Consider the following 12,991-nt stretch of genomic DNA (forward strand, 5'->3'; position numbering starts at 1 on the left):
GAGATAAATTCATCTTTACTGTATACGTGTTAACAAGATGAAACATTGTAGTTGAAAAATATTGTGAAATGCTTAGTTTGTTTTAAACATGAGTTTTCTGCTTGTGATTGCTTCTTCGGCTTGTACAGTTGGTTTTATATCTAGCATTTGTGAACACGCTCAGGCTGTAACTCCTAACGTTAATAAAACACATCTAAGATGAGCTTAAAGATTATCAGCGTACTGGTGTTTAAGATCAGAATTTGTAAACTTTAAATTATAAGCATGTATTTTTGGAAAGGCAGAATAGGCTGTTAGCTTTCTCTTTAAAACTAGCCTTAGAAAGAACTCTTCCTGACTAGAAGAATGTCACTTAGACAAAACGTACAAAAATGTGCTTCATCAGATGAGCACATAACTGCCAAAACCTCATGTTCTTGTGCATGGATGTGTCTTGCTTTTGTCTGTTAGAACCCACCTCTCCCTTAATGTTCAACCCCTTGGCACCTGAGTTAACTCTTTGTCATGTTTCATACATCTTGGCTTCAAGTTTTTCAGTTTTTCTCCTATCATCCAAGGATACATTTTGCTAGCAATTACTTGAAACTGCAGAGTCTACTTTGGCATGTAGTCTGGCAGCTTATGCTGTCTTTGTAGGCTTTCCTTCTCCTGATGGTTGAGGGTTTTCCTCTCTGCTTTTTCCCTATTTTATCTGTTACTATATTTTGTCTTGCATGCTTAAACTGTTTCATTGCCCTTGCTTATGAGCTAATTTGACATCTGTATCTCAACTGAAACAGTCTGAAGTTGCTTATGAGTCTGCAGAGTTTGTCAGTGTTCATCCATGTATTGAGAGATCCCTGGATATGGGATGGTTTCATGTACCTGTAGAGATTTACTTAGCTGTTAATACCATAAATAAAAATGAATACTGGAATACTTAGTATTCTTCTTCAGACAGTGACCACATGAAGTTGGGAAGGATCAGTGTTCCTATTTGTTTACCTTAAAAGCCAGTGAGCAACTGCAGCATCTGTTGCTTGTTCTGGCTAGCTCAGAAAAAAGAGGTGAAAGGATGCTCTCAACATTTGCCTTGGAAATACTATTGAATAAAGCTGTAGATAAAGGAGGATTGGCTAGAAGGTGGTGTCAGAGGAACTATAGTTACATTAAGCTGTTTAGATCTTCTTTTAGAAAGTGAAACAAGTTATTAAGTTGTCTTTCTAATTCTTGTTGCTTATTCTTTGACAGATGGTATTGAAACTGTGGATGCTGGGTGGCTGACCTGTCAAACAGAAATCAGGTTGCGTCTGCATTATTCTGAGAAACCCCCTGTAGTGATAACAAAGAAGAAATTTAAAACATCAAGGTTTAGGTAAGAGCCTGCTCATCTTTGGTAATCTTTAGTAGCAATTTACCTCATGTTAATTGTCAGTACCTTTTGGTTCTTTTTTTCTTAATGAATTTAGCCTTTTAGCATTATGGTTACTAGTAGGGCTGTGCTGTTAGGCCAATTTCCAGGTATTTAAGTGCTTTGTAAAAATGCAGTGATTAATATTCGATTAGTGGTATATCAGTTTCCTCATCTTATTATTGAAATAGTATCAAAGGTCTTCTGTTTCAACAAAGGAATTCAAATAGTTAAAACTATTCTGGTCTCACTGCTGAGTTAATACTTTTCAACTCTTGACATTCTGCTAGTTGACTTCCGGGCTATCAAAAATGTATGAAGTGATTGTGTTGGCAGAAGTTGAACAGGCATCCTTCACAAATATTTACTCCATCTTTGTCTTGATGTTTGTTTCCTGCTTCTTGGCTAGAACTGTAGCATTCTTAGGTAGTGGTCTGATACACTTCAGGGAGTTTTCTTTATTCCGTTGTCATAACTTCTCCAAAGGACTAGCTTGGATGTGAAAGCTGGGGAAGGAGAGTTGTACTGTTGTTGTGTTTGGTTTTGTTCTTTGTTTATTGACCCAGGTGTTTGTTCTCCTTCTGTGTCTGAATTTCTGCGATCTGGAGCTTGTCTTCACTCTCTCTTCCAACCTCCCCACCTTTTCCCCTTCTTGTGTGGATTTTTTTTTTTTTTTTTTTTTTGGAACTCTCTGGTTGCTAAGCTTTATCCCAGCATATAGAGTTTTACCGCATGGTGAAGGCTTTGTGTCTTTTGTAGGTAGTGTTGGCACTCATACTCTGACTATTAGTATAGTTCTCCCATTTACCCACGTTCCAATATTAGAAGTAATCAATACTAGAGGTAATTGAGCACTTAAACATGACTGAAATAGGATTTAGACAGCAATGGTTCCCAAATCCTACTCTTGTTAGGGCCTGCTGCATGCACAGCTCTCTGTACTTGGTGGTGTCAAGAAGACTTCTTGTGTTGTATGGGTTTCTGCTCAAGCTGCTTTCTAATTCCCCAGTGTTTCTGAAGACACGCCTGTAAGTTAACCATTTGTTTTGTATTTCTGATCGGGTAGAGTAAAGTTGACTCTAGAAGGCCTGGAGAAAGATGAGGATGATGACGAGGGCCAAGAAAAAACATCCCCTACTGTTCCTCAAAAAATGGCAAACACTGTGGAGTTCTCCTTAATAACCAACAATGAATATAAATGCCGACACTCTCAACCAGACTGTGGTTACGCTTTGCAGCCAGATCGATGGATAGAATATACTATACAAACCATGGAGCCTGATAACTTGGAATTAATCTTTGATTTTTTCGAGGTATGTCGCTTTACCACTTCGAAGCAACTCCAGTCTGCCTTCTGGAGTTGAAGGAGTCGATTACTTTGAGGATTCCACTGATGGCATCAGCCTGCAAAGTGATCAGCTTGATCTTTGGGATGTTACTTGTGTAAACGGTTCAGGAGTCTGTTTGCTGATGCACCATTGTACAGATTTTTGTTTTTGAATTGTCTCAATATGACACAAAGTTTCACGTTCTTGCCTTCTTGAGAATAGTTAGTACAAATTGGACTCAAATCTTAGTGTGCAGTACTGTATATAATTCGGTTAGCTTGATTTTTATCCTTTAACAGGGGTGAGTTCTGCTTATCCTCTCTGAATTTTAACAGCGCATATAGGGACTGGTTAAAATACAACTATTTCATCTTGATTTTAAGTTACAAAAAAAATCTGTGCAGTAATTAGTACAAATTAAAACTGCAGATTCTCGCTACTTCATTTGCTACTTACTTTGCACTCAAAGCATTTCAAGAAAAGTTAAATATTGATAGCTTTTAACAAAACTAACTTTGGTCTTTTCATACTGTTTATGGAGAAGAAAGTTTTAAGCATTCTCTTTGGTCAAAAAAATGCCTTTAAATCACTTAGAGTCACAATTGTAAAGTTGCTACATAGTTCCTGAAATTAACAATGACCAAGTGCCTGTTCTGTTTGCTAGTAGGTGTCTTCCTTCTCTGCAAATGAGTACAGAGCTCTTCTAAACTTACATATTACTTAAGTTGAACTTTGTTTGAAGTGTGACTTGGGTATTTTAGAAGAGAGTATATTCCATGCATGGCATTTTTGGTCTGAAAAGGTTGTCGTATCTAAGTTTTTTCAAAGATTAATGTACGTGGTTTTCTAGATTTCAAACAACAATTTCGTATTCCTATTTGTAACTTGCAACATAGTTGTATGAAAAATTTTGGTCTGAAACTTGTGTTTTCTGTAACACATGGGAGATTTCATTATATTAGTGACTGTATGTTTTGCTGAGGACCAAGGCTTCCAGGAGAAAGCAGAGTTGGTTAGTATTCTTACCCACATATAACAGTAGGTGTTTTGGTTCTTTGTGTTTTTAGGAAGATTTAAGTGAGAAAGTACTGCAAGATGATGAGCTCCCAGGTCATGTAGGTTCTGCCTGCCTCCTGTCATCCACAATTGCAGAATGTGGAAAGAGTGCTGGAATTCTTACACTTGCTATCATGGGCAGAAATCCAAGGAAGACAATTGGAAAAGTTCGAGGTACAGTTGATGCAATCAGACGTAGATAACTTCACTGGAAGTCATCCGTTATCTGTTGACATGTGAAGCATTTGGTGTCTTTCCTTGTAGTGGACTACATCATTATTAAGCCAATCCAGGGATACACTTGTGATATGAAGGCCTCATATGCAAAATACTGGAAACCAAGAACAACTCTAGATGTTGGACACAGGGGAGCAGGAAATTCTACAACAACAGCTAAGTAAGTTCATTTGTCTTTTAATCTGTTGGTTTTATTTAATGTTTGGGTTCATGGATACCAACTGAGGAAGCAGCTGGTTTCAAATTAAAAGCTACAACACATAACTGTTTTAACTCTCTTCAATGTTAAACGTGAATGTTCCACAGAACAAAGACTTCCAATTTATGTTCCTGTTGCTTCAATGAACTTCATAGTGCCGTTAATAAAACTTTTTCCTTTGCTGTTATTTCAGACTTGCTAAAGTTCAAGAGAACACGATCGCTTCTCTGAGGAATGCTGCAAGTCATGTACGTACACACATTTACATGAACACAGTACTTGTATGGTTAAAACTAGTGTGGCTTGTATGTTTAGTTTTCAAGATTCAGTACAATATATGTTAAGTGTGTTGATTAATAAAAAAAGAAAAAAGCTTCAAATTACGAAGCTGTGGAAGTTCCCTGAGAAATAGGAAAAGAAGAAATAGCTTAGTTTAAACTTTCATTTTTAATTTTCCTTAAAAACCCTTTCCATCCAACATATTCTGGTGTTATTCTAATACAGAAAGAATTTTAACTTCAGCCATGCAGAGACTGAATAATTTTGAACAGATGATTGAAGTCTGGCTTTTCTAGAGCCAGCATACTCTAGGGCAGCAAAGGTCTCACTCAGGGACTGCAGAGTACCTCAAACTGGTTTGCAAAAAAGGGACTTCAGTTCTAAGAATAAGTTCTTAGAATAAAACCGTCCTTTGTTCCAGTGGTTGTTAAAATGAAGATTTTTGACTCCTGGGATCTTAAAAGTCTTGAGGGATACTGAATTTGGAGATATACTCCTCTGATGCTTAAATTCTGTGACCTCTATCGTTGATTTTATCCCTTCCAAAATTTGTTATTGAAGTGATCTGTGATAAGATCAACCTTGATGAAGAGGCAGTGAGGCAGAGTAGCTGGAGTCAGTCCTATGGAGCACGTTCAGACATTCCTTGTGTAGCTCCTGTTTTCACTGAACAGCTGTGGTTACAGTCATATTAAGATGCTGCTATGAGATCACGTGCTGCTTAACTTGTAGGTTTTGGAGACTTCCCTGGTACTATAACAGTACCAGAAGAATCCACTAGCGTGGAATCTTACCAGACATCCTTTGTAGTTATTCATACTCTGCTGCTGCCATCCCTTTATATTTATTGACTTCTTATTCTTGAACACTGTAATGCCTGTAGAGTCTCATTTTGGAGGTGGAGTAGAATTTGAATACAGTGTCTGGACCATGCAATGACTGGAGAGCAAATGAAAACTACAGTTATGAAATGATCTGTTTAAATAATATTTTTTAATTTCCCAGTAGATACAGCGGGTTTCTAGACGCTTTTAAAAAGCCTGCAGAAAGTATGTTGAGGCAGAAATTTACTGTAAAATAACATCACCAGAAAAAATACTTCTAATTATTTGTGGAATGAGAAGACTAGAAGCCACTGCTACAAAAATATTTCTGCTAAGAAAGAAATGATTTGGAGACAGTCAAAATAAGTCAAAAACTGTTTCTGTGTGTTTCTCGTTCTTTCTGGGCCTTCAAATCCATAAAGATTATACTTAGAGCTCTTGTTTAATCTTTCATCCTTTTTAAGCTTAACAGAAAATAACATACATCTGAAAATAATAGAAGAACACTGGATGTAGAAATTTCTACTCTTGCAGTTGTTATAATGCTGCTGCTCTGTTCTTCTGGATTTTGTTTTTGTTTTCCCTATTTTTAATCAGTTTTTGAGTAAGATGTGACTAGTAACAACCAGTATTGCATACAACTTCTGATAGATGTCCAGGACCTGTGTATATTTGGAAACTTGTCCTCTGAGTTTTCTGCACTTCTCGAGCCCTTGTGCATCAACTGTTAATGGATTTTTGTTTTGTTCAGTTGTCAATGTGTTTTTTGTTTTCTGTAGGGAGCAGCATATGTGGAGTTCGATGTACACCTTTCTAAAGATCATGTGCCTATTGTCTACCATGATCTCACATGTTGCATGGCAATGAAAAAGGTAAGGATGATGATCATATCTGTTTTTTTATCTGTATTTTTATCTTGGTGTGACCAATCCAGAAACTACTTTTTTTTTTTTTTTTTTAACTCATAGAAATAAGGTCTCATAGAAATAATGCTGGGAAATCAAGGAAAGGAAATACGTAGTGTTACTGTATGCATAAAGTACGGCTGGGAAGTTCAGTTCCTCCTTTTGATGTTGTAGCAACAGTGTTTCAGATGCATGATCTGTATCTCTTTACATGTAAAATGCAGTTATTTGGCTTTTGTTTATTAATGGTTTGAAAGAAAAATGCACACAACTTCACTGAATTCAGAAGCACCTCATGCAACCCCTTTAGATTCTCAGAGTAAGATCTTCTGGTTCTTTTTTTGTTTGTTTGTGGGTTGGGTTTGGTTTGTGGGTTCTTGTTTTGTTCTGATTTGATTTTGTTTTGTTGTTTTCGAGGGAGAGTTGATGTGATTTTCAACATGACTTCTCACCCCTGCTGGTACTTAATCATTTAGGACAAGTATAGTGCTATGTATTCATAAATGCACATTAGCTTAAACCAGAGTCTACCTTGTATCCCACTAGTGGCCAGTGGATGGAAAGCAGAAAATTGGAAGAAAAATTAATCTTCTCCTTGATTTAGAAACATTGTGAAAAAATGGATTAACCACAGATGGCTAGGTTTCCATTAATTTTTCTCATTATTTCTTGAATCCCTTTTCCTCCTGCATTTGATCTTTCCTTTACCTGTGAGGTAAACAGTGTACTTCGTGCCTTCTGGGGACAGTAAGTGGGGCTGAAGAACTGCTTTGGTTTGCTTAGTGGGACAGAAGGAAAGGAGTTAGAACAGATGTGCTAGGAGCAGGAAAACAGGACTTGAAAGCGACTTGTTCCTCTCCTAGCTCAAGTTATCAGTTGTTGCAGTAGTTACTTTTTTCAATCAAAACTCTTTTTCTGCTGTTTTTGTAAGCATTGAGAGTAGGATAACATAAGCAGTGAACAGTACTGTTATTCCTGCATATGGATAATTGTTCCTTAAATGGTGCTCTGACCAGACATGCACAATACCTTTTAAATAACACAGTTTTATGAAGCATCAAAACTGAATGTTTTTATGGTGACATAATACTTTTTAATAATGAGAGAAACATAGGTCTAAGAGCTGGTGACTTAAACACAGAGTTATTCTTTCTTTTGGTCTGTTGTGTATTTTCCTTGATCCCAGAATATTTGTTCTCAACCACAGTGCAGAGGCAAGCTTGGGTTTGAGCAGTTCTGGAAAGGGAAGTACTTACACAGCAAATCAGTGTTGTCTTGTTGAGTATGAATTTCTTCATAGTGAAAGAAAGGAAGTGAAAACCATGTTGATAGCTGTGTATTTTTTTTGGCAATAGATTCTTGAAGGGGGGAGGGTTGTCTCAGTTTTACCAGGACACTTGTCTCTGTATAAGCTTCAGAGACATTGGATAAATAATTATGAATTGAATTGAATTTTAATTGCTTTTCATATTAACATATTAAAAATGTATATGAATTTTTAGTACTTTTCAATGATGCTTCATTGTGTATTATTTCTCTTCAAAGAAACTGGATACAGAGCCTTTGGAGTTGTTTGAGATTGCAGTCAAAGAGCTCACATTTGATCAACTGCAGTTATTGAAGGTATTGTTACTTTTTCTGGTTTGATACACCGGGTGTGGGATTTGTAGCTTTGATTTTTGGAGTAACTGCACATCGTGTGGGAGAACACAAGCTTTAAAAGCAGTACAAGTAGAACAGGTAGTTCATTTCAAGCATAGTACTCTTGTACCATCATTACAGCTTGAATAAATATCATTACTAAGGTTTTCTAGAAATAGCATCCAAACAACTTGCATAGATCCACCTTATTATGCTACCATTCATGTTTAAAAAAAAAAAAAGAAAAAGAAAAAGTGTTGGTAGGGTTAATTTAAAGCCAATGCTGTGGAAGAAAGATACCCTTCACCAAGTCTGTATAGTTCTTATATTTCCCTGTTAACAAGAGAGATCGAGATGATGTTGGCTTCCTCCTTGGAGGTGCATGTAGGGGTTTAGGAAGGGTCCATGGTTCAACAGTCTGGATTGGACAAACTGGCCAGAACTAATTCAATTTAATTTAATTGGGTATCACTGTGTCTTCCAAATAGAAATTGTCTGCCTACATAAAAGGGGATCAGGGATAAGACTGGTCCACTGAAGACCAAGCTGAGAAGATACCTGTGCTCAGTCAAGGAAGCAGCTGGCTTAACCAAGAATGATGTTTCTTCCAGTTAATTCCACTGTGTCTGTAAATGAACCTCTAAACTTAAAAATAAATAGATGATGATAATTAAAGTTTAAAAAGAAAATCAGAAGGAAATTGTGTTGTACTTGTAATAAGATCTCTGTGGGTGGAACACTTGTTAATTTTATTATTTTGATGCTTTTTAGCTGGCTCATGTGACTGCCCTGAAAGTTAAAGATCACAATGGTGCGTACTTGTTGGCAAGAGTCTTGGGGTTAATTTATTACGATGTAATGATACATAGTCAATAATTGCAGTAACTTATTCTAATTGTATGTGGCTTTTTCCTGAAAGTGCATAAATGCTTAATTAGTTACTTTAGTTTTAAGCTGTCTGTAGAGCTTTTTGCTGGGAAGTGAACACCTGAATGGGAGTTACTCCCTTGGAAGAGAGGGGACAGAAGGGTTCAAGTTGCTTGCATGGCTAAATATATATTGATGAGTATTCAAAGTGTAATTGCCCGTAGTATTTCTTTTTTATGCTTCTCTGCTGTTTTGGCACCTCTGCAGAATTGCAGACAAGAACTTTGTTAACTGTTATATGGCATCTTATTTGTGCTATAAGTCTCAGACTGTAATTCGTCTCCTTCATGGGGACGTCAAAATGGTGCAAAGCATCTCTCACATCCTACTTGTGTGAGAAAAGAAAAAAGTAATAAACCTTGAAAGGCATGGCTGCTTCTACTGACTGTGATTCAGTGACTGAGAGAGTGAGGTATGGGAGAAGCTGCTTTTGACAAATATCGTCAAAAAATTTTCCTGCTGGTAGAACAGGAATTGTCAACACCATTGTTGGGAGTATGTCAGTGTTAGAGAGAAATCTTAAACAATCAAAAGATAAACCTGGTTCAGTTTTCCATTCTTAAAGGTGTTGTAGTTCTGAGCCAGTTAATTCTTGCTGGATTAGGAGTGTTACTATCTATTTTAATCCAATATTTTGTATTTATTTTCAGCATCTTTTAAAGAAGAAGAAAACTCTGCTTATGAGACCCAGCCGTTTCCTTCTCTGCAGAGAGTAAGCAGTGAATGTAGAGCAAGAGATGATGATTATACAACATGCAAACATGCAGTTTACTTTGTGCTCCTCGTGTAGCAATGGACATTATTTTTTTTTAATTATTATTTTAACCATCCAATATCAGTGTTGGAACTGAAAATCTTGTTTTGTTTTGTTTTTCCCCACACTGGAGCCTCACCAGCACATAAAATCAGTAGTTTCCATACCTTCAAAGGCTCTTAATTCAGAAGCCCAAGTTGTGTAGCTCAGGATATGCTCAGTTTAGCAGCTGGCTGACCATCTCGGCATTGCATTTCAATGCATTGACAGTTGTTTGCTGAATTTAAAGTTTGTGTCACGGAAAGACTTTTGGGAGTTCATTGTGTAGTCTTGGCTGTGTAGCAGAGCCAGACATAAAGAAAACAAAAGCGAATATCTAAAATGTTTCCCTTTGTGACTATTTGCAAACTATTGGCTTGAATTGGTTTGTTTTTCCCAGAAACTACTGTCCAAATAGCTTGATACCATTTGCAACATAGTTTCTGGAACTGCTATTGTTGTTTCCCCTTCATGTTCTCTTCCTAATGTCTAGACTGCTCATTTAGCATGTCTTTTAGGGACTTTTTTGCTTTTTTTCTGCTTTCTATTTGGACTATAAAGATTATTAGTACCCAGTTAATACTTATGTGAGAATTAATATAAATTATTTATATAATAAAGAACTGTGTAATGGACTGAACTATTGAGGTTCAATTCATACACATTTTGGCTCTCCAAAGTTCACTTTCTTCCTGTGAGAAAGGGAATGTTACTCTTCTCTGTACCTTCATATTCATAGGATTAAAGAATCTAGCATTTTTTTTATTTAATTAGCTGTTACTTCTGCATTTTGACTTAGTCACCTTATAATTACAAATTTTCTTTACAAGCATTTCACTTTTTTGTTCTTATCATAATGGTAAGCTCATGGATTTCATACATAGGACTATTGTTACTGAAAGTACTTTCTGTATTAAACAAAAGCTTTCTAGAGAAGTATAGAACACTTTTTTCAGGAGTATAAGTGGGGCATTTATCTCAAGTGTTAAAGGTGAATTGACTTACATTTGTACTTGATCAAATCTTGAAAAGAAAATTTATTGAAACTTTATGTGGTTCTTAGCTTTAAACTGAAGAAGAAAAAAAGTAAATGTATTAAGGTTTTTTGGTGTTGTGTTTTCTGGTTTGTTTGGTTTTAGTTGACTGTTGACCAACATTTAGTTGAATGCAACCATTGGGGTTACATTCCAGTGTATTCTTCCAGTAATTACCCTAATAGTAGTTAGTTGACCCCCTTAGCAGTGGAGTCTCTTCATAATGAAATCTTTGCAGGTCCTGGAGTCAGTTTCTGAAGACGTTGGCTTCAACATAGAAATAAAATGGATCTGCCAACAAAGGGTAAGTGAATGTGCAGGAGATTTACTTTGATACTTTGCTGTGTTCATGGCTAAGGCTTGCGATTTGATATGACAGTTTCTTAGGAGCTATAAACAAAGAAGCTTTTTTATTTTAGTGTGACCCTTTTATTTTATGGCCCATTATCTTTAAAACTGAGTATATCGCCACCGCTTTTGCAACTGAACATAACACAAGCATGCTCTTAAAGCAATGGGACTTGTATTCTAAGTCCTGTATTTGCAGGACTTAGCTCACAGTGCAGCTCTGCTTTTTTTCTGCATTTTTTAATGTTCTTTCATGGATTTCCTTTGTATCTTCAAAATTAAAGAAGACTTCATAGCAGCTTTCCCCTTAGGTGGGAAGACTGAATTTTTCAGTCAATCATGCTGTTAGAATTCAGCTGTTCTTCTAAGACAGTCCTGCAGAGCTGTAGCTGGCATTCAGGAGACTGAAGGAGTGACTTCTGGATTCAGACTTGTAAACTCAGTTCTTGTTTTGCTGAAGTTGAAAGAGATTGTAGCTTGTTAAAATAATTTTAGTAAGCGTCAATTAAAATGGCTGAAACTTGTCTTTTCTTTTTAATAGGATGGACAGTGGGATGGCAACTTGTCAACTTACTTTGATATGAACCTCTTTCTAGATATTATTCTAAAAACAATTCTGATGAATGCTGGAAGAAGAAGAATTGTTTTTTCTTCTTTTAATGCAGATATTTGTACAATGTAAGTTAAGGAGCAACCATATGTTTTTTTATTTGATTAAATTTACTTTCAACATAAGTATACCCAACTATTCACTAACAAGAAGTTCCAGTTAGACCTAAAATTTGGGCACAAAAATAGATGGGAATTGAAACAAGGAATTAGACCCCTTTGATATCTGAGCTGTGACAAAAATCAAATAGGAAAATGAAGTCAAAGTAGATATTTTTGTCAAGTGCCTTTCTGAATGCTTCAGTCTTAACACAGCAAAAAAAAAGTCAGTATTTCTTATGGTATCACAAAGTCTGTTTCAGATACACTTAAGGGGTACAGAAGCCTAATTTACAAACAAAAAATGGTTAGATTTTTTTCTGTGTATTTGCCTTTTTTAGAGAACAGGAAATTAAATAGCTTTGAATTATGGTGGCTCTTTTTGGTAAGAAGAATTCCTCTTGTGGAATGTCGAATACATTGCAGCACAGAAAAAGCATAGGAAATAACTGGGAAGCAAACAGTTGGGCTATATGTGAATTAACAAGATGCTGTAGTATGTTGTAACAAGAAGTGATTGAGCACTAAGAATAAAAAGCTTAGTGGAAACATCATTTGATGAGAGACTGATGAAATACCATGGAAGGATAAATAGGACAAAACCAAATCAAGGTACTGATAAAAGAATTACAAAACAAGCGTGAAAGCATATAACGCATTAATCCCAGAACTGTGTTTCCATCTACTGTCATTTCATGCCCCTAAGTGGTATTATCCATCTTGAAAATTACATTAATAAGGTTAAGTATCGTACATTAAACACAATGGATTCTTATCATGTATTTCCGTTTTGCTCTATTAAGAAAACTACAGATTTGGATAGCTTTCAAGAATTTTATGTAAACATTTTGTGGGTGTGGATTAGAGTTGAACATGAACTCAAGCTTCCCTTTAACTGTGTTTTAATCTCTGACAATGCCAAACTGTTGGAGCAAGTTTGTCACATAGTTTGCTATGAAAATACAGTATGATCCTGTTGCACCCCTCAAATGCACATGCAGCAAAGGGAGTAATTCTCAAACAGTAAGATTGAATTTCACTGCTATTAAACTTCCTGCTTGCAAATGTTTTTTATAACAGGGTCCGGCACAAGCAAAACAAGTATCCGGTGTTATTTCTCACCCAAGGAGAATCTAAGCTCTATCCAGAACTTATGGATCTCAGATCTCGTACAACTCCAATTGCCATTACTTTTGCACAGTTTGAAAACTTGCTGGTAAGCTGACAAGCTCTGGTATTTCTCTGTAATAAAATTAAATTGAATTATTACTAATTGTTGTAAATCCATCATTTTTTACCCAAAATTGCAAACAAACTCATAA

At 36.1% G+C, this 12,991-nt stretch overlaps 1 protein-coding gene across 5 annotated transcripts in view; it reads left to right on the top strand.

Moving 5' to 3' along the window:
* Positions 1-12,991, top strand: part of GPCPD1 (glycerophosphocholine phosphodiesterase 1) — a 43,067-nt gene that overhangs the window by 23,344 nt on the left and 6,732 nt on the right. For all 5 annotated transcript variants that reach the window (XM_084285330.1, XM_084285329.1, XM_084285333.1 and 2 more), the window contains 12 exons: positions 1,231-1,354; positions 2,457-2,703; positions 3,786-3,948; positions 4,039-4,171; positions 4,404-4,458; positions 6,093-6,185; positions 7,764-7,841; positions 8,631-8,670; positions 9,437-9,498; positions 10,852-10,917; positions 11,503-11,639; positions 12,750-12,885. In XM_084285330.1, the coding sequence (XP_084141456.1) occupies positions 1,231-1,354; positions 2,457-2,703; positions 3,786-3,948; positions 4,039-4,171; positions 4,404-4,458; positions 6,093-6,185; positions 7,764-7,841; positions 8,631-8,670; positions 9,437-9,498; positions 10,852-10,917; positions 11,503-11,639; positions 12,750-12,885 (1,334 nt within the window). The remainder of the gene's footprint in view (positions 1-1,230; positions 1,355-2,456; positions 2,704-3,785; positions 3,949-4,038; positions 4,172-4,403; positions 4,459-6,092; positions 6,186-7,763; positions 7,842-8,630; positions 8,671-9,436; positions 9,499-10,851; positions 10,918-11,502; positions 11,640-12,749; positions 12,886-12,991) is intronic.

This window comes from Netta rufina (assembly GCF_964035555.1).
Source record: "Netta rufina genome assembly, chromosome: 3".
Lineage (NCBI taxonomy): Eukaryota > Metazoa > Chordata > Aves > Anseriformes > Anatidae > Netta > Netta rufina.